The sequence below is a fragment of the Capra hircus genome, chromosome 1, assembly GCF_001704415.2.
Source record: "Capra hircus breed San Clemente chromosome 1, ASM170441v1, whole genome shotgun sequence".
Lineage (NCBI taxonomy): Eukaryota > Metazoa > Chordata > Mammalia > Artiodactyla > Bovidae > Capra > Capra hircus.
In genome coordinates this window covers 150,781,409-150,801,995 of record NC_030808.1, presented here as the reverse complement: position 1 = coordinate 150,801,995, position 20,587 = coordinate 150,781,409, and the positions used below count along the sequence as shown (strand labels likewise).

Below are 20,587 nucleotides of genomic sequence, written 5' to 3'. Positions count from 1 at the left end.
GGAAAGGGCAAGATTTTCAAAATATTTTCTTTGCAAAAGTATACGTGGACCTCAGTACGTCCATTACAGCTTGGCCTTTATCTCATTCCTAATTTTTGCTGTATGATGCCGAACTTTTATTTGAAGAAGTGCTGCCCCAATTCTGCCCCCTTACGTTTTTTTAAAGGAAGAATTTTAAGTTCATCCCTCTTTTAAGATACTTTAAAATAATATTTTAGCAGTAGGTTTGTCAGTAAATGTACAGTTGATCCTTGGTTTTAAGATTTGGGAAAAAACCCAAAGTTTACTATATTGAAATTCTCTTTCAGGTTGTTCCAAGATCTTTGAAGATCCAAGAAGAAGCTGTGTTGACCAAAAGCAAGACAAATGACTTACAGAGAAAAAGGATGGGGGAGCCAAGGGCGATTCAAGGTAGAACAAAAAGCCCCAGAAAAGTCCTACCTTTGAAGAGTTTTTAGAAAAATGTGAATGTAAAGATTTTGTATCTTCAGTATTTGATATCTGGGGGACCCAAACCTCCAAAGACCTTTCCTGGCGTCCTCTAATGTACTTTGAGGAGCCTAGGTTGGTTCCCTAGATTCTCCTCCCCCACACACAAAATACCCTTGACCCAGTACCGCCTGTCCTGTCTTCAACACTGTGGGGCTTTAAAATCGCCACTTTGTAAGTTCTTTTTTTTTTTAATTATTTTTTATTTTTTATTTTTTTTCTCTTTATTTTTTATTTATTTATTTATTTTTTAATTTTAAAATCTTTAATTCTTACATGCGTTCCCAAACATGAACCCCCCTCCCACCTCCCTCCCCATAACATCTCTCTGGGTCATCCCCATGCACCAGCTCCAAGCATGCTGTATCCTGCATCAGACATAGACTGGCGATTCAATTCTTACATGATAGTATACATGATAGAATCCCAAAACTCCTCCTTTCTCCACTGCTTTCTGCTTTCTCCTGCTCCATCCAGAAGAGACAAAGCCAAGAACAATGTCTACAGAGCCGTGTTTTTGTTTTGTTTTTTTTTTTTGCTTGCCATCTCTCTCTATTCAAGCTATTTTTGACATGGAAGTTGTTGGTTCACGAGGATCCCTTCATGGCAAAGTACACGGTGAAAATAAGCAGCAATTCTTGTGCTGAATGAGGAGGTAGAAGCGTTCTATCTTGGGCTGATAATTTAGATAATTTATGTGATTCTCTGCTCAGTTCCTATTTTCTGAATAATTATGTAAAACTTTATTTTAGAATTGTCCATCCATATACCTAGGAGACTCTGTGTTTCTGAGTTTCCAGCGGCATCAGTGTAATAAGCAAAAATGAGAAATCTATTTTTTAAATTTATTTTTCATTAAAGGATAATTGCAGTATTGATTTGAGAAATCTATTTTTAAAGGAGCAGAATACTTTGGAAGAAAAAGTTCATCAAGAGTAGAAAAATTTCCCAATAAAGTGATATTGCAACTGTGTTGGTTTTTATTTGCTAAGTTGTACCTGACTCTTTGCAACTTCATGGACTGTAGCCCACCAGGCTCCTCTGTCCATGGAATTCTCCAGGCATAAATACTGGAGTGGGCTGCCATGCCCTCCTCCAGGGCATCTTCCCGACCCAGGGACTGAGCCCGAGCCTCTTCGGCCTCCTGCCTTGGCAGGCGGGTTCTTTACCACTGCACCACCTGAGAAGCCCATTGCAGTTCTAGAAGAATGTATTATAAACATGTATTCTGCTGCACCGTTTTATTCAGTAGATCATTTTAATATTGAATATATTTCCAAGATTCTTACATACTATTTTAACAGGTGGTATTATATAGTATTGGAGAAGGCAGTGGCACCCCACTCCAGTACTCTTGCCTGGAGAATCCCATGGACGGAGGAGCCTGGTAGGCTGCAGTCCATGGGGTCGCTGAGGGTTGGACACGACTGAGCGACTTCACTTTCACTTTTCACTTTCATGCATTGGAGAAGGAGATGGCAACTCACTCCAGTGTTCTTGCCTGGAGAATCCCAGGGACGGGGGAGCCTGGTGGGCTGCCGTCTCTGGGGTCGCACAGAGTCGGACACGACTGAAATGACTTAGCAGCAGCAGCAGCATTATATAGTATAAATTTATAGGAAATAATGCTGTTGAAGAGTTGTGGTAAGAACAGAAACTAAGTAATAAAACACTGTATCTGTTACTAAAGGGACGCAAATCAGTGTGATACCTTCTTGAATGTGCCTTTATGATAGCTATATTTTTCTGTCCTATTACCAGGTTTGGTTAGTAGTTATTTTACCTGAATTCAATTGCAACCTCATTTTGAGAGGCCCACACAGGGATTGAGCCTTTGCCTACATTAGCTATGCAAAAAAATAAAAATAAAGGTGGAGAATCTCAGCACTTTATCTACAAAACATGCCCCTTATTTCTTCAGCACTGTCAGGCTTTTCTGAAAAAAAAAAAAAAAAAAAAAAGCATTCCAGCGGTCAAAGAGATTATGGTGGGGCTGACTTATGCCTCGAACTTAAGAGTCTCTCCTCCCCTGATGTTAAGGCGGGAATGATGAGTAGGTGGTTCAGCAGTGCACCGTGCCCAGGACGGGCTTGGAGCAGAGTTTGTGTCCAGTAAGAAACCGTGAAGTTATATTGGACCTGGTTCCTGAGGCCACACCCCCATCAGGGCCTGTACTCTTCATCAGTTAAAAGGTGGAAAATAAAGAAGTGTCCATTTGCAGGGATGCTGGGACAGAGTACCACAGCCTTGGGGGCGCATAGACAGCGGAAGTTTGTTCTCTCCCAGCTCTGGAGTTCAGGGTGAGGACAGGGCCGGTTCCTCCTGTCTGTGCATCTCTGTGGCTTATAGATGGTCACCTTCTCCCTCTGTCTTCACACTATCTTCTCCTTATGCAAACCTGTTTGTAAATTTCCCCATTTTTAATTTTAACTAAGGACACCAGTCATATTGGGTTAGGGCCTACCCTAGTGACCCCACGTTAGCTTCATTACCTGCAGAAAGACTCTCTCCTAATAAGGTCATGTTCTCAGATGCTGGGGGTTTGGGCACTGAGGAACTGATGCTTTTGAACTGTGGTGCTGGAGAAGATGCTGGAGAAGACTCTTGAGAGTCCCTTGGACAGCAGCGAGCTCAAACCTGTCCATCCTAAAGGAAATCAGTCCCGAATATTCATTGGAAGGACAGGTGCTGAAGCTGACGTTCCAGTTCTCCGGCCACCTGATGCAAAGAGCCGACTCACTGGAAAAGACCCTGATGTTGGGAAAGGTTGAAGGCGGGAGGAGAAGGGGACGACAGAGGCTGAGATGGTTAGATGGCATCACTGACTCCTTGCACATGAGTTTGAGTGAACTCTGGGAGTTGGTGATGGACCGGGAGGCCTGGTATGCTGTAGTCCATGGGGTCACAAAGAGTCAGACATGACCAAGCAACTGAGCAACAATACCATGAAGGGTTGTGGAGGGGAACAGTCCAACCTACTGCAGTAGTTATTTATATCTGTTGGAAAGATAAAGCCTTATTGTACTGAAGGAGTTCAGCTTCTTATTTTTAGATGAACGGAGAGGTATATTTGGTTTCTCGTATTTCCACCTCCCACTGATCTTTGCTTACTTTAGGGAGAGCAGGCGCCCGGCTGGGGCCAGGTTGAGCCAAGGGAGGCACCAGTTTCAAGGAGATGCTCCCTCTCGGGTGCTGATTCTGTACCTGCAGGAGCTGAGAGGGGGTGCCTGCTGAAATCTGTGGCCCCAGGTGGACGTCTTGCTGACCTCCCGCTCCATTTAGGAGATCACTTCCCCGGGGAGAGTCAGACCTGTGCAGTTCTTAGGGTACGTTTTGCTATTAATAGTAAGAAACTGACGTACCTAATGTTCACTCAACTGGAATCAGTGAATCTGATGACCGGCTCTTTCAGCGAACGGATCTGTTATGATGAGTTTGCTCAGAGCCATTTTACCTAATGGGTCTGCACTTAATGACTAGTTAGCCTAAAATTAAAAATTCCATTTTAAAATTAAGGACAAAGGACCCTTATGAAAAGTGAGCAGCTTATTTCTTGGGAATTATTTTTCACAAAGTTGCAGGATTTTATACAGTATCGGCCTGCTTGCTTTCTTCCCAGTATTCAGTTCAGTTCAGTTCACTCTTAGTCGTGTCTGACTCTTTGCGACCCCATGTATTTCCAGTATTAATGGCCACTTATCAAGTGCTTGAAGGAAAAATGAAAGTGTTCGTCACTTAGTGAGTAGTCTGACTCTTTGTGAGGCCATGAAGCCTGCCGGGCTCCTCTGTCCATGGAATTCTCCAGGCAAGAAGACTGGTGTGGGTTGCCTTTCCCTTCTCCAGGGGATCTTCCTGACCCAGGGGGCGAACCTGAGTCTCCCAAATTGCAGGTAGATTCTTTACTGTCTGAGCCACCAGGGAAGCCCTGTGAAGTGCTTACTCTGTGCCTAGCCCTGTAAGGGGTTTCAGGAGCATGATTCAGTCTAAGACTCCCAAAGGCCTTTGGTCGCAGGTAGGGGGGATTCACCAAACAGCGCTTCTACTGGGGGACTGACCAGTTAGAATAGACACTGGGCAAATTTTGTGTCACACCTGTGTGAATTCAGTTAGTTCTGTTCAGTCACTCAGTCGTGTCTCACTGTTTATGACGCCATGGATGGCCAGGCTTCCCTGTCCATCACCAACTCCTGGAGCTTACTCAAACTCATGCCCATTGAGTTGGTGATGCCATCCAACCATCTCATCCTCTGTTGTCCCCTTCTTCTCCTGCCTTCAATCTTTCCCAGCATCAGGGTCTTTTCCAATGAGTCAGTTCTTCCCATCAGGTGGCCAAAGTATTGGAGTTTCAGCTTTAGCATCAGTCTTTCCAGTGAATATTCAGGACTGATTTCCTTTAGGATGGACTGGTTTGATCTCTTGGCAGTCCAAGGGACTCTCAAGAGTCTTCTCCAACACCGCAATTCAAAAGCATCAATTCTTTGGTGCTCAGCTTTCTTTATAGTCCAACTCTCACTTCCATACATGATGACTGGAAAAACCTTAGCTTTGACTAGACGGACCTTTGTTGGCAAATAATGTCTCTGCTTTTTAATATGTTGTCTAGGTTGGTCATAGCTTTTTCTTCCAAGGTGCAACTGTCTTTCACTTTCATATGTGAACTGCAGAGCATCAGTTTGGAGGTGGTAATTGAGGGTCTTTTTTCCTCCTGGCATCAAATAGGTGTCATCTTTTCCAACTCCATCAGTCACTTCTACAGCTCTCTAATACCAACTGAGCATCCTACAATTGGATTTAATTCTGAGACCTCCCGGAGTTAGTTGCAGACACCACAGGATGAAGGCGCAGTCCCACAAGACTGTCCCCCACTGCAGAGACCAGTGGAGAGCGTCAGGTCCCCAGGTCACCCATCCTTCTGTCCAGCTGGGCTACAATTAGGGGTTCCCACAACCTCTCTCCAGGATTCAGTAATGTTTTTAAAAATTAGAGCATAATTACTTAACAATATTGTGATGGTTTTTGCCGCACATCAACATGAATCAGCCACAGGTATACACATGTCCCCTCCCTCTTGAACCCCCTCCCACTGCCCGCCCCATCCCACCCCTCTGGGTTGTCATAGAGTACAACCCAGCAATCCCGCTACTGGGCATATACCCTGAGGAAACCAGAACTGAAAAAGACGCATGTAGCCCAGAGTTCACTGCAGTGCTATTTACAGTCGCTAGGACATGGGAGCAACCTAGATGTCCATCAACAGATGAAGGGACAAGGAAAGTGTGGTAATATACACAGTGGAATATTACTCAGCCACAAAAGGAGCACATTTACCTCATTTCTAACGAGGCGGATGAACCTAGAGCCTATTAAACAGAGTGAAGTAACTCAGAAAGAGAAAGACAAATGTTGAATATTAGTGCATATTTATGAATCTAGAGAAGTGGCATTGATGGACCGATTTGCAGAGCAGCAAAGGAGACCCCTGTGGCTTCGCTGGTGGGTCAGCTGGTAAAGAGTCTGCCTGCAGTGCGGGAGACCCGGGCTCATTCCCTGGGTGGGGAAGATCCCCTGGAGAAGGAAATGGCAGCCCACTCCAGTGTTCTTGCCTGGAGGACTCCGTGGACAGAGGAGCCTGGCGGGCTACAGTCCCTGGGGTCACAAAGAGTCGGACACGACCGAGTGACTAACACTTTCACTTTCAGAGGAGACACAGACCTAGAGAGCAGACTTATGGGCACAGTGGGGGCGGACGAGGGTGGGGTGATTTGAGAGAAGAGCCTTGGAACGTATACATTACATGTGTAAAATCGATAGCCGGGGGAGTTTGCTTTATGACGCAGGATTCAGTGATTCGATGGAAGAAACCGCAGAAGTCAGGACAGTGCTGTACTTGCTGTGACAGGTTTTTACAGAGGACACCGGAGAACGGATGGACGGGAGTTTGTAGGAGGAGGTCCAGCAGGGCCCCGAGCAGAGGGACCTCTTCTCCAAGGAGCGGGGGACGTGGGGATTGCTCACCAACTAGGAAACTCTCTGAATCCTGTCGTTTAGGGGTTTTCTGAACATTTCATGACGTAGGCAGGATCAGTGACGAATTCAATCTCCAGCTCTTCCTCTCTCTCCAGAGGGAAGGGGTGGGGCTGAAAGTTCCAGGTCTCCCGTCAAGCCTCGGAGCTTCTGAGACCAGCCTGAAGCCATCAAGGGGTCCATCACAGGTCACGTCATTAGAACAAAACGTGGTCCTGGGACTCTGGGTGATTCAGTGGATGGGGCTCCCTGCTCCCGATATGGAGGGCCAGGGTTCCCTGGTGGGGAAACCTGATTCATTGGAGAAAACTTTGATGCTGGGAAAGACTGAAAGCAGGAGGAGAAGGGGACAACAGAGGATGAGATGGCTGGATGGCATCACCCACTCGATGGACGTGAGTTTGGGTGAACTCCAGGAGTTGGTGATGGACAGGGAGGCCTGGCGTGCTGTGGTTCCTCTTAACCATTTGACCGCAGTGCCTCCCTAATTACACAACGCTTATCTTCCTTTTGGCCCCGTGTGCCAGTCCGTACTTGATGCAGTGTTATCTAAAGCAACTCAAATCAAATATTTGTTCCTGTGTAGTAAGCATTGGTGTTTTCAAAACAGGGATGAAGAAGGGATCGTTTCAGTTTTCAAGATACCCAATAATAAAAGAACACTGGGTCGTGAAATCCAAAGTCATAAACATATACATTACCCAAGGAAATTACTGCAAGAAGTATGTAGTCGAGAAAGGCTTTTTAGACAACACAAATCCAAGTTTTGCAAGGGTTCAAGGGCAAGTAAAGGAGAAAATAAAAGGCTCCTACAGGGATATTGAAGCATCAGGTCATTCATCAACGACTAAATATTTGAGAAATGCTCATTGGAAACACAAAAGTGAATTAGAAGAGCTTTTAAAAAATCCATAAACCCTCTCAAATGGCAGGAAGAACAGACACTAAGTGACTGCAAAGACAGTTGAGGGTGTTTGTGAAGGGAAGAGACAGTGGGGAAGGTGATAGAGCTGCCACCTCCTGGGCTTTGGGGCTGTTGCTTCTTAGCTGGTCTGGTTTGGAGGATGACAGCACCATCCACGTCGCCGTTGTTTAGTTGCTGAGTTGTGTCTGACTCTGCAACCCCATGGACTTCAGCACACCAGGCTTCTCTATCCTCCACTGTCTCCCTGAGTTTGCTCAAACTTGTGTCCGTTGAGTTGGTGATGTTATCCAACCATCTCATCCTCTGCTGCCCACTTCTCCTCCTGCCCCCCGAATCTTTGCCAGCAAAAGGGTCTTTTCCAATGAGTCAGCTCTTCTCATCAGGTAGCCAAAATATTGGAGCTTCAGCTCCATCAGTCCTTCCAATGACTGTTCCTTTAGGATAGACTGGTTGGATCTCCTTGCAGTCCAAGGGGCTCTCAAGGGTCTTCGACACCACAGTTCAAAAGCATCAGGTCTTTGGCATTCATTGACATTGATTGACTGGTTCATAAGTTCCTTGAGTTGATGATGATGATGGTGGTGGTGGTGGTGGTTGGGATCATATACCCTGGCTTCTCTAAGGTGAGGGGGATGGGAGGAGCGTTTCCCTGCCTTCCTGTTTCCCTGCCTTCCTGCCAGTCCGCGTGCCTCTTGCTCTTCAAGGCATCGTGGTGGCACCTCTGTGGCTCTCTCCCTCCTCTGGGTACTCCCCATGTCCCTCACCAGGCAGTGTCCCTGGCTGCCTGCTGTCATGACTGAACTCTGAGTATCTGTATCAGTTGTTTCCCCTTCTCCATCCCTTGTAGGGCGTGGCTGTATTGCATCTGGAATCTATATATCCCCTTCCCCACAGCTTCATCCTTATGCCTTGAAAGTACCCCAGACTTCCTCATAAAAGACATGAGACATAAACAGTTGTTATTAAGTTTATGTCTTACTGGGTTACAGATCGAATGGCCTTTGTGACTTCTGTGATGCATCTGTGGTCTTGGATATCCAGAATGTTGATCCTGTTTCTAACTGTAGTTAGAAACCCCAGCAGGCTGGCAGAGTCCCATCATGAGAAGTGAGGATTCAGCTCGGAGGGAAGAGCTCCGAGAATCCCAGTCTTCTGGTGGAAGTTTCTCGGTTCCTCTTCAGTTTCCCAGCTCAGTTTGAGGGTGGGTCAGGGCTTGAGATCATGTCTGGCAGCTCTGACAGGCTGTAAAGAATCTGCCTGTTATGCGGGATACCTGGATTCGACCCCTGGGCCGGGAAGATCCCCTGGAGAAGGGAATGGCCACCCACTCCAGTGTTCTTGCCTGGAGAGTTCGCTGGATAGAAGAGCCTGGCAGGCTGCAGTCCATGGGGTCATAAAGAGTCAGACATGGCCGAGTGACTAACACTTGCGTTCTTAGATGCTCCTTTAACCCACCGCAGCACGACGGGAGAGTGTGGGCCTGCGAGTCCCCGCCTTCGCTGTGCCTCTCCAGCGCACGCAGGGCACTTTGGTTTCCTATGTGGGCCGTGAGCCAGTCCCACGCTGAGCAGCCTCAAACAACAGCCCACTTGCTGTTTCACGTAATCCCGTACCAGGCTGGACAGTTCTCTCCCGATGTTGCCGGGGGCTGTGGTCATCTGAGGCATGACCATGCTGGAGTGTCCAGGGTGCCTCCTCTGTGGGCCTGGCACGTGGGCCGGGTGTCAGCCACGTACCCGCCTCGGGCCCCTGCCAGGTTGCTGTGCCACCCTGGGCCTCGGGGACTGGGTTCCCACAGGCGGGAACGGAGAGCTGCGCTCAGGACCCCCCAGAGCCTCCTTCTGCAGCGTTTCAGGACCAGAGGCGGTTGCTAAGTGTCCTGGGCTTTGAGGGTAGGGGGCAGGCTTGTGGTGTGTGTGTGCAGGGGGGAGGGGTGGAGTGGGGTAAGCTTTCTAGGGGAGATGCTGAAGCCTACAGAAAGAGCCCTTGTTCCTGAGCATGGGGTCCTACAGCAGTTGGGTGGGTGGGGGCTTCCTATTGTCTGGAAGCCCTGAGGAGGCTCTCCTGGGGAAGTCAAAGGAATCCCCCCACCATCAGGGGAGCCAGTTCTGAGAGAGACCTCTGGCCAGGCCCTGTCCTCTGTCCTCCCCCTAGTTTGCCAAGAACGTGGGTTACCTTCAACAGTTCCCCAAGTAAATTTCAAGACAGTGCTTCCTTCCTTTTGCATATTTAGCAACTATTATCCCCCAGAGGACTTACTTTTGACTTGAAGGGGGAATTGCATATTTCCCAGGATGAAGAAATTTGGCTTTAGGGAAAAATAATGTCTGAGGTTCCAAGTTTGTCATTTTCTTGAACAACCAAGCTCCCCCTGTTCTTGGGACTTGCAGCCACCTGGGGGATAGACTCCACCCCACCCACCCCCCACCCCCCAAGCATTAGGGCTACCCCGGTGGCTCAGAGGTAAAGACTCCACCTACCAATCCATTGAGACCCTGGAGACACGGGTGTCATCCTTGGGTCTGGAAGATCCCCTGAGGAAGGAAATGGCAGCCCATTCCAGTATTCTTGCCTGGGAAATCCCATGGACAGAAGAGCCTGGCAGGCTGCAGTCCATGGGGTCACGAAGAGTCAGACGCACCCCCAAGCATGCAGACCTGAAGATAAAGGCATCCCGTGAGAGACCGAGCTGTGTTGAAAGTCGATGTGTTTGTACCTCGAGAGGGTCAGAAAGCCTGGATTACAGATGTACTCCTGAGAGAGCCCCAGCAGACCCCCCGGAGTGATGTGTTTGCAAGGAAACTTGCAAGTCCTCTTTTCTGTCTGTCTTCCTGTCAGCAAGCTGCTTATTTTCATTCCAAAGTTTACTACTGCTCAGAGTCAGAGGCCTGATTTATGAAAAAACACACAACAGTAACTGTTAAACAAAAAGTGATGCCACCTAAAGACATAAATTGTAAAAAGTTGCTTTCAGTGCCAGAAAGCAGCCAATGGCTAAGACCTACAGAGAGCCCAGGGCTGACTGGGGCAATGGTGCCTGGTGCCCTGGGGAAGGGTCCTGAGGATGGGAGAGGTTCCCCTTGGGATCAGCTTTGCTGGACTGTGGCCAGGAATGGAGGGGCCCTCCACTGGATGGTGGGTAGCTGTGGGGAAGAAGTATCACTGCCCTTCTCTCCTCCCGCCCCCTGAACTCCAGACGGTGTCCCATTGGTCAGATTTGACTGGGCCCAGAAGGCAAGGGTGCCCAGCTGAGGTCATCTGTAAGGGTCAACTCTGGGGGGCACCAGCAGGCTGTGTGGCCGGCGGGAGGGGGGGGTGGGAAGTGGAGAGTGGTTCTTGTGTGGGAGGGCAGAAAAGAACCGCAGCAGGCTGGTTTGTAATCTGAAGAAGAGTATCCTGGGTGATGTCTTTATCCCTAGAATATTCGTATCTTAACATTTAATTCATGTGGGTTTAAATTGTCAGTACATTAAATTATCTTCACAATACAGGGTGAAACCTGTTAATTATGGGAAACCGAAGATCCTTTTGGGTTTTGGTGTCAGGCCAGTCTGACCTGAATCCTGGCATTGTTTCTTATTAAGCATGTGATCTTGGAGAAGTTAGTGACTTCCCTGGGTGTCCACAGGCTTCCCTGGTGGCACAGTGGTAACGAATCTGCCTGCCAATGCGGGAGATGCAAGAGACGAGGGGTTCTATCCCTGGGTTGGGGAGATCCCCTGGAGGAGAGCATGAAAACCCACTCCGGTATCCTTGCCTGGAGAATCGCGTGGGCTACAGCCTGTCCATAGAGTTTCGTAGAGTCAGCCATGGCTGAGCACTTAATCACAAAGCTTACAGACCTGTGTTGGTGTTCAGTTGCTCAGTCCCACCTGACTCTTTGTGACCCCATGGACTGCAGCACGCCAGGCTTCCTTGACCTTCACCGTCTTCCGGAGCTTGCTTAAACTCCTGTCTTTGAGTCAATGATGCCATCCTATCTTCTCATCCTCTATCACCCCCGTCTTCTCCGGTCTTCAATCTTTCCCAACATCAGGGTCTTTCCCAGTGAGTTGACTCTTTGCATCACGTGGCCCACGTCCAGGTGTATAGATGATATTAGTTTGGGTAGAAATGTCAGAGTCCAGTTCTGTCAATATAATAGTAAATATCATTTTGGGGGTCTCATTTCTTCCTTTGAATGATTGCTCATAGATGCTGCTCATGGAAAATGATGTGTATCAACTGAATTTGACTTGGATTTTGGGGAGCTTGACATCTTACGGGTTTGGGGATTAAAACTAAATGTTACTCCCAACATAAGGGAAGTCAGGTTTCTAGTCACTTCATTCACTGTCCGTATCTAAATTGTCACGACATTGTGAATCATTGTATGTGCTAGGTCGTGTCTGACTCTTTGCCAGCCTGTGGACAGGCTCCTCTATGGGAATATTCCGGCAAGAATACTGGAGTGGGAAGCCGTGTCCTCCTCCAGGGACCTTTCTGACCCAGGGATCGAACTCGTCTTCTGCGTCTGCAGATCCTTTACCACCTGGGGAGCCCCGTTAATTGGCTGTTGCTGTTGTTCTTCAGTCACTCAGTCGTGTCTGACTCTTTGCGACCCCGTGGACCGCAGCACACGAGGCTTCCCTGTCTTTCCTCATCAGCTATACTCCAATACAAAGTAAATTTTAATTTTTTTAAATAAAGGCAAACGTTTAACGCAGGGCTGGGATTTCTTTAGTGTTGTGTGTGTGCTGTGTTCAGTCCTCATGGACTGTTTGTGACACCTCTTTGTGTCTCCTAGCTGCCTGGGATGCTGAGTGAATGGTAGCCGCGCTCGCCTCCTGAAGGTCATGATTCAGACTGTCCCAGACCCAGCAGCTCATATCAAGGTAGGTTCCATCCTGGCCACGAAGCTGCCCTGACTTCCTCCTTGACTGGATTTTCACAGACCTCTGCCCACCTCTCAGTGAGTGCCAGGGTCAGCAGTCCACAGCTGTGGGCCAAACCCAGTCCACTGTCTGTTTTTCCACAGCTCAGGAGCTAAGAAAATGCCTTTCAAATTTTTAAATGGTTGAACAAAAAATCAAAAGAATATTTCACAGTGCATGTAAATGACAGGAAATTTAGATTTCATTGTGCAGAAGGAGTGTTCTCCTGGGCTCTAGCCACGCTCATTTCCATGCCGTCGGGGGCTGCTTCCACGTTGTTATGGCAGAGTGGAGCCCTTCCATCTTGGGAGACCATATGGGCTGCAAAGCTGACAGTATTTACTATCTGGTTCTTTGCAGGGAAGGAGAGCTGACCCCTGAGTTAACATCGAAAACCACATCCAAATTCTCTGACTTCTGTTCTAATTCCATCTCTTTGACGCTTCCCGGGGTTACCTAGGGAGAGACGGGAGGGGCGGGGGCCCAGGTTTCCAGCGCTCAGCCGCCGTGTTATCGGGGCGCCCCGACACTTCAGCAGCTCGTCACCCACGCCTGCCCCCCTCTTCTGCCCACTGACAGCTCTTCCGCGGGCTCTGGAGGTGAGAGAACCGGGGGGCTGAGACTCGAGCCAAGGCAAGTCCCTGCAAAGAAGCCGGCCCATTCCTTTTAGGGCTCCACGTCCACGTGGTTGCAGCCACCGGGAGGAAATGAAGTGATGGTTTTCATATACTTGACCCAAATAAAAGTTACAGAAAATGCTGGGGCTTGAGCTACATCAGCCAGACAGGCTGTCTGCACCTGCGCTGGTTGGTTCAGCTGTCTGTGTTGGCCCAACTCGCTCACTGCCTTGCCAGTTCTTGACTTTCCCCTTATAAATTCGTTTCCCCAAGTGGCCTGGTTGAGTTGGTTTTGTTTTTTTTTTTTTTTACTAATTTTTACTCTTTACCTGAAACATTTATTGAAAATTGAAAATGGCTTATAAAGGAGAAAGTTTATGGTATTGAATGATTTTACCGTTTGGGGGGGGTACTAAAACATAAAACACCCCTCCAAAGTGACATGTACACACATGCGTTTGCATAGACGCATGCATTTTAAAAGCAGTATATTTAGGAAAGTGTTGTGTACCATGTGTAACTCACGTTCACACACATTTGATTTCTTTGAGAATGGAATTAGAAGTAATGAGTTTTAAGTTTTTTTATAGCTTTGTGGGTGTTCTTGCAAGTGTGAGAAATAACGGGGAGTCCGAAGGGTGTGGAGGATGCTAGGTTTCTTCCAGGGACTGAGAGGAGAGGCCCTTCTGGCAGACACTATTGTTTGATTTCTGTGTGATGGTTTATTGGGGTATGGCTGCTATGTCTACAGAAACACAAGTGGGAAAACTCTTGTGGCTGAGATAAGGTTTCTTCAGAAATATCTGGAATGTGTTTGGTGAGTGTGTTCATGCTACACGCAGATGGGGGAGGGGACCTTTTTTCTTTTAGTCTCTGTTAATCGTGAAGCCACAGGTTGCAAAGAGAAGCTCTTGGAGAAGGAAGGTGATATGAGAAATATCTTCTGAAGCTCAGAGTATGGGCAGCAACAACTGAAATTCATTTTGACTGGCGTTTTATTCGTAACCAACCAGAAGGAAAAGATGAGGTCAGCAAGAAATTATTGCCGATTTTTAAAGTTAATTTATCCAGTCCAAACAGACAACTCTGAGAAACACGATCCCTATAAATGTGTTCAGGAGAAACATTCCGTATTTGATCTCAGAAATAAGCTATGTTTTCAGCTCTGATTTATCTTATTATCTTCATATTGCTTAATGTTAAATGTAAGTGAAGGATAATTTTGAGAAATGGTAACCTTGAGAGTTTCTTAGAAGCAAATTTCAACTCAAATTGCTTCTGTGTCTTTGAAGATGAACTGGCAATTTAGAGCGGCAGATAGTAATAGCCGATGTTGGCTCTGAGGTAGAGAGAATTCTATTAAAGCCATTTGCTTCTCTTGTAAATCTATCAAATTCCGCCTACTGAAATTTTAATAATTATTCCTGGACTTCCTTTTTTTTTTTTTCTGTATATGGAATTGGTGTCCTTGACAACAGTCAGGAAAATAAGACTGCTTTCTACTGTTTCCTTAAAATACCCAGTTTGGGGAGTTTACTCAGTAAAATTTTCTGTGCCGAAATGTTTCTGGTTCTGGACTAAGGGACACAGCTCTTATTTCTTGGAGAGGAAGTTCTTATAAATGACACATGACAGGGTTCACTTGATATGTTAATGCAGAGAGTGGAAGAGTTTGTTTTTGGCTCACTGCTCTAGAAATGTTTTTCTCATCTGAAAAGTACTTGAATTCTCCGCAGAACTGACTTCACATGGCAGTTGTGCCGGGAGACAGCCATAAAGACTTCATGCATACTTCGTACCCCTGCATAGGCTGATCTGGAGGAGAGAAATGATCGTTTTGTATTTAGGAAATGTATCCCACATAGCTTCCTATAGTTCTTTCCTGCCAGAGCAAATTACTCTTATCCTTTCTATATTGAAAGAGCTGGAAATGATTTTACAAAGGAGGGATGGTAAATAATTATGAAATGTTAGTCTTGACTTACATAATGGGACGGTTGTGGCAGTTGGTTTACAAGGAAAATGAACCGAACTTTGAATGTATTTTTGGCCTATTCTTCATTGATGAGAATAGTAAGTTATTAAGCAGATTTTATTTGTCTTTCTTTTCCGGCCCTTCCAAGTACTTTTTTGGAGAAGGAGATGGCAACCCACTCCAGTATTCTTGCCTAGAGAATCCCGTGGACAGCGGAGCCTGGTGGGCTGCCGTCTATGGGGCTGCACAGAGTCGGACACGACTGAAGCGACTTAGCAGCAGCAGCCAAGTACTTTTTATTATTTATTTAAGTCTGTGCTGGGTCTTCATCGCCACGAGCGGGGTTTCTCTGATCGCACAGTCTTCATCGCAGTGCGGCGGCCTCTCCCTGCCGTGGTTTTCGTTGTTGTTGCCGAGCACAGGCCCCAGAGCTCTGACTTCATGGTTGTGGCTCGTGGGCTTGGGCTTAGCTGTCCCTCAGCATGTGAGATCTTTGCAGATCAGGGATGGAGCCTGTGTCCCCTGCATTGGCAGGTCGATTCTTAACCACTGGACCACCAGGGAAGGCTCAAGCACTTTCTTGTGATAAAAATTATGGTGTCACAACAGTATGCACTTAGCTGGTTAGGTCATGTGACCATTCTGCTGCTCTGCTAACGGGTAGCACCTTTTACCACCAAAGATGGATCCAGACTCTTTTCCCTGTTACCGTAGCCAAACTCGGACTGGTTGCTGCATGACAGGCTAATAAATTCAGAGATAAGTTGTGAGTTGTTGGAGTAATAGTGCTTTAATTCAGAAAGTCAGCAGACGGAGAAGATGGTAGACTAGTGTCCTGAGGAACTCAGGCCTCTTTTTTACTTAAAAAAAAAAAAAAAAAGGAGGGAGGTGGTGAGGCTCATTGTTGTAAACTTCTTGGCGCAGGAATCCTTTGTTCTTGCAGCTCTCTGTGTAGGTCTTGTCACAATGTTCCTATAAACTTCCAATGAGACAGCTGTTGCTTTCTGCTCTGCAACTTTTTATCTCGGCAAATGGAAAAGTGTTGTACCTTTAAAGGTTAGAGCCTTGAGAACTGTCTATTCTGTATATTTTGGGCTATAGGCAACATTTTTACAAAGATGCTGGGCCAGCATGACTAAGCACAGGCCACAAAGTCTTGAATGTGGAGTTGAATTTCCTATTTTCTGTTACACCCTCAGCAGGGAAAAAAGACTAGAAAATCTATTTTACTAGGATTTGGCAAAGATTTTGGTGATTAATTCTCATCCTGATAAAGGAGTTCCCCATTTATGTCATTGCATTTCCTCATAAGAGCTGTTTTAGTATTTACTTTTGCTAACATTGGATGTAGAGGATGGGCAGAGTAGTGAAGTTTATGACTTTAAAGAGACGTCCGATCGCTACCTTTTGTAATCATTTCCTTTGCCATTCACCAGTTACCCACTTGGAATACTGTACATTTTTGAACTGGCCAGAGGATGGGACTGAGAGGGGAAGGGTCTGAATTTTAGTTCCAACCCGTGGATCTCAGGCTGTGTGACCTCGCGATGCTGGTTCCTGAAACTCCCTGAGCCGCGCGTTCTTGGCAAAGTTCATGATGCGGGTCCTGGCCTCCGAGGACCTGATTCAGTTCCCACTCTGTCATTGGGAACTTGGTGATGTTGTACGACTTCTTTAATCTGTCTGCCTTGGTTTCCTCTTTTTTGAAGCAGAAAATCCCCACTACTTTGGGGGTTAGTGTGAGGATTTAGTGATCTGTTATTACAGGTAATGCACCTAGACCCCACCAGGAGCTCCTGTGGTCCGTAAAATGAGGGCACCATCTCCATATTGAAGAATTCACAGTGTCATCATGTCTGATTTACATAGAGCCACGTAGATACCTCTTAGAAAATACTGAGTGAAGAAAATATCTGAAACAAGATGTGCTCAGTGGCACAGTACTGTTTACATAGAGGGGAGCACACGTACTTCCCAAACAACATCATGTACTTTTCATGGGTGTGTATGGACCTGAAACATACCATGACCACATCCAAGGGAATGAGTGCATGTATGGGACACGTTGGCTAGTTGGCTAGTAACTAGTTGGCTAGTTACTCTGAGAGGTGGTTGAGGAATAAGGGATATGATAGTAATGATATACATATAATGTCAGTTACTGGCATAGAGGTTTAAAAGTGGTACAGAAAGTCCTTCCCTCCACAGGGTGCCCAGCTGGTATAATACCAACTGTACTTTGTTACTAGTTTGGTGTTGCCTACTTAAGCTAATCATGCTCCAGCAGGTCTGCTCTAGTATGTACCCTAGGGATATACGGGTGGCCAGGAAACACACATAAGCAAACAACTAGAACCACCCAAATGCCCGCCAGGAGAAAGGATAAATAAATTATAGTCTGCCCCCGGTGGAATACTACACAGCGGCAAAGAATTAACTACAAGCATCCAGCTATGTCTGTGTATCTGTGTGCGTGATTATCAAGGTTGGGTGAAAAAAAAATCACAGCAGAATGAACAGAGTATGATTCCGCATATAAAGATCAAAAAGAGGAAAAACTACAAAACATATGTTGCTCAGAGACACACACATATGTGGCAAAAAGAAGAACAAAGGCGCAATATGCCTATGATAATTCAGGACGGAAAATCATGCCTTGTCAGGGAGGGGAAGGCTTGGAGGAGGGACTCGGGTCAGGGGCAGTTCTGAGGTCGTGTAAGCATGATATTTACAGGAAAGAAGGTAAGATGCTGAAAGAGGAGTACAGGAAGATAGAGGTGGGCTGCTCAGGATGGCATCACATTTGGGAAGACACTTTCTAATTGTAAACCCTTGATGATCGCCATGGAAGATAGAGACCACTCGGTCCGTCACGGGTCTAGCTGCTGAGGAAGGCAGGAGCCAGCTCTGGTCACGTGACATCTGGGCAGGGGACCGTGGTGACGGGCTGTGCCTGCCCTGAACCTGGGCGCGGGGCTCTCCAGGCTCTTTGCTGTGTTCTTTTGTTTTTAAATCAGACGGTAGTTGATTGGCAGGGCTGTGTTAATGTCTGCTATATGACAGTGTGATTCAGTCATACACAGACATACAAATCCTTTTCTGGCTTCTTTTCCAGGATTGTGTATCACTGGTCCTTGAATGGAGGCCCTTGTGCTATACAGCGGGGCTGCTTAGCTTACCCATTCTCTGTGTAACAGTTTCGTCTGCTAACCCCAGACTCCCAATGCACACCTCCTTCAGCCGCAGCCCCCTGCCCCCGGCAGCTACGTGTCTGTTCAGTCCATTGGCCATTTCCAAGTTGAGTGAGTCCACCCGTCTTTAGCTCTTTGAGTGACTTCATTGCATCCTTTTGCAACAAGGAATCTCTCTCTGATTCACTTGTCCATCCATTCAAACATTTTTTATCAAAGCCTTCCATGTACTTGAAATGGGTTGGTGGGGTAGGTATTGGTGGCTCAGAAATGTCTGACTGTTTGTGACCCCATGACTGTAACCCACCAGGCTCCTCTGCCCATGGGATTCCCCACGCAGGGGTACTGGAGTGGGTTGCCATGCCCTTCTCCAGGGGATCTTCCCGACCCAGGGGTTGCACCTGGGTCTCCTGCATGGCAGGTGGATTCTTTACCGTCTGAGCCACCAGGGAAGCCTGGATGTGGGAATAAGAGAACATAAAGACACAGCATCTGCAGTCCGGGGCAGAAGACACGTGTTCCCCAAACACATGTTCTGGGACACGGCGCACGGCAGAGGCTGGACCTCCCCACCCCACCTCACTCGTCCCAGCTGGTCCTGAGACAAGCCCTATGCTGGGCCGGTGTGGCTTCTGCCTGGGGACAGACAGCCTGGCGGTATTCCTGGGGGTCCCACTGTGCTGGTCCAGGTGGAGCGTCAGGGGCTTCAGACTGTGCCCTACCTGATGGCTCCCAGGTTGGGCCCACCGGCTGCCTCGTCTAGAAATGCCCAGAGCCTGTTGCTGCTCTGTGGTCCAGAGGAGTGCACCGCGCTCAGGCCTGGGGTTCATGGCCAGCGACCTCCAGCTCCTGCTCCCAGGGTTTCGTGTGAGGATCAGTCGCAGACAGTTGACCACAGGGTAAACAGTTTCTCTGCTCTGCTTTCTAGTTGCTTCCACATGTGGAGAAGGATTGAAAAATCGACTTTCTCAGGATTTGTTTCTAATTATGATTTTTCCCCCTTTCCTGTTCTTTTCCCCTTTAACGTTTATATATATTTGGCCCATTTTTTAGAAGTGGGTTGGGGCCAGATGGTCTAGGTTTGAAGCCTGGCACTATCACTTATCCTAAAGAAGGTTGCGTGCTGAAGAATGGATGCTTTTGAATTGTGGTGTTGGAGAAGACTCTTGAGAGTCCCTTGGACAGCAAGGAGATCCAACCAGTCCATCCTAAAGGAAATCAGTCCTGAGTGTTCATTGGAAGGACTGATGCTGAAGCTGAAGCTCCAATATTTTGGCCACCTGATGGGAAGAGCTGACTTATTTGAAAAGACCCTGATGCTGGGAAAGACTGAAGACGAGAGGAGAAGGGGATGACAGAGGATGAGATGGCTGGATGGCATCACCGACTTGATGGACGTGAGTTTGAGCAAGCTCTGGGAGATGGTGAAGGACAGGGAAGCCTGGTGTGCTACAGTAAATGGGGTTGCAAAGAGTCAGACACAACTTAGCGACTGAACAATAGACAGTACTTCTTATCCGTTGCTGCAGTTGTAGCTTGGGGATAGATAGTGTACCTACCTCATAGGATCATGAGGATTAAATTAGGTAATGTTAATGCTTTTCAAGCACTCAAAAGAGTGCTTGGCTCCCATTAAACACGTATTATAACATCACATGGGCTTCCCTTGTAGCCCAGCTGGTAAAGAATCTGCCAGCAATGTGGGAGACCTGGGTTCAGTCCCTGGGTTGGGAAGATTCCCCTGGAGAAGGGAAAGGCTACCCACTCCAGTATTCTGGCCTGGAGAATTCCAAGGACTGTATAGTCCATGGGGTGGCAAAGAGTCAGACACGACTGATCTATTTTCACTTTTATAACATCATACATTATTATCAATATATTGTAATATCATTAATATCCTTAATTATATAATGTATTATTAATATATAATGCAGTATATTATATATTGTTGAGTTTTATAGTAATTATATAATATGTTTTTATATTGTTTATATATATTACTGATAAGCTTGATAATATATTATTAACACTTTATTACCCAGGTGGCACAGTGATAAAGAATCTGCCTGTAACGCAGAAGATACAAAAGACGTGGGTTTGATCCCTGGGTTGGGAAGATCCACTGGAGAAGGAAATGGCAACCCACTCCAGTATTCTTGCCTGCGAAATCCCGTGGACAGAGGAACCTGGTGGGCTACAGTCCACGGGGTTGGAAAGAGTTGGACACAATTGAGCGTCTGAGCACACACATATAATTAATGTTATTAATGTGTTATTAATGTAATATACATTAATATATTAACTGTTGCCAATGGTATCACAGTATATTATTATTAAAAACTAAAGCAGTTGTATATTATTATATTATTAATGTATAATATTATAAATATATTAGCATACACTTACAGAGTGATAGTAGGAGGGGAGAATGAAAAAGAGGGAATATTCTGGAA

The 20,587-nt window shown here is 46.7% G+C and overlaps 1 protein-coding gene across 4 annotated transcripts in view; it reads left to right on the top strand.

Moving 5' to 3' along the window:
• Positions 1-20,587, top strand: part of ERG (ERG, ETS transcription factor) — a 322,032-nt gene that overhangs the window by 80,043 nt on the left and 221,402 nt on the right. For all 4 annotated transcript variants that reach the window (XM_018052860.1, XM_018052858.1, XM_018052850.1 and 1 more), the window contains exons 2-3: positions 309-411; positions 12,225-12,312. In XM_018052860.1, the coding sequence (XP_017908349.1) occupies positions 12,274-12,312 (39 nt within the window). In that variant the 5' untranslated portion in view covers positions 309-411; positions 12,225-12,273. The remainder of the gene's footprint in view (positions 1-308; positions 412-12,224; positions 12,313-20,587) is intronic.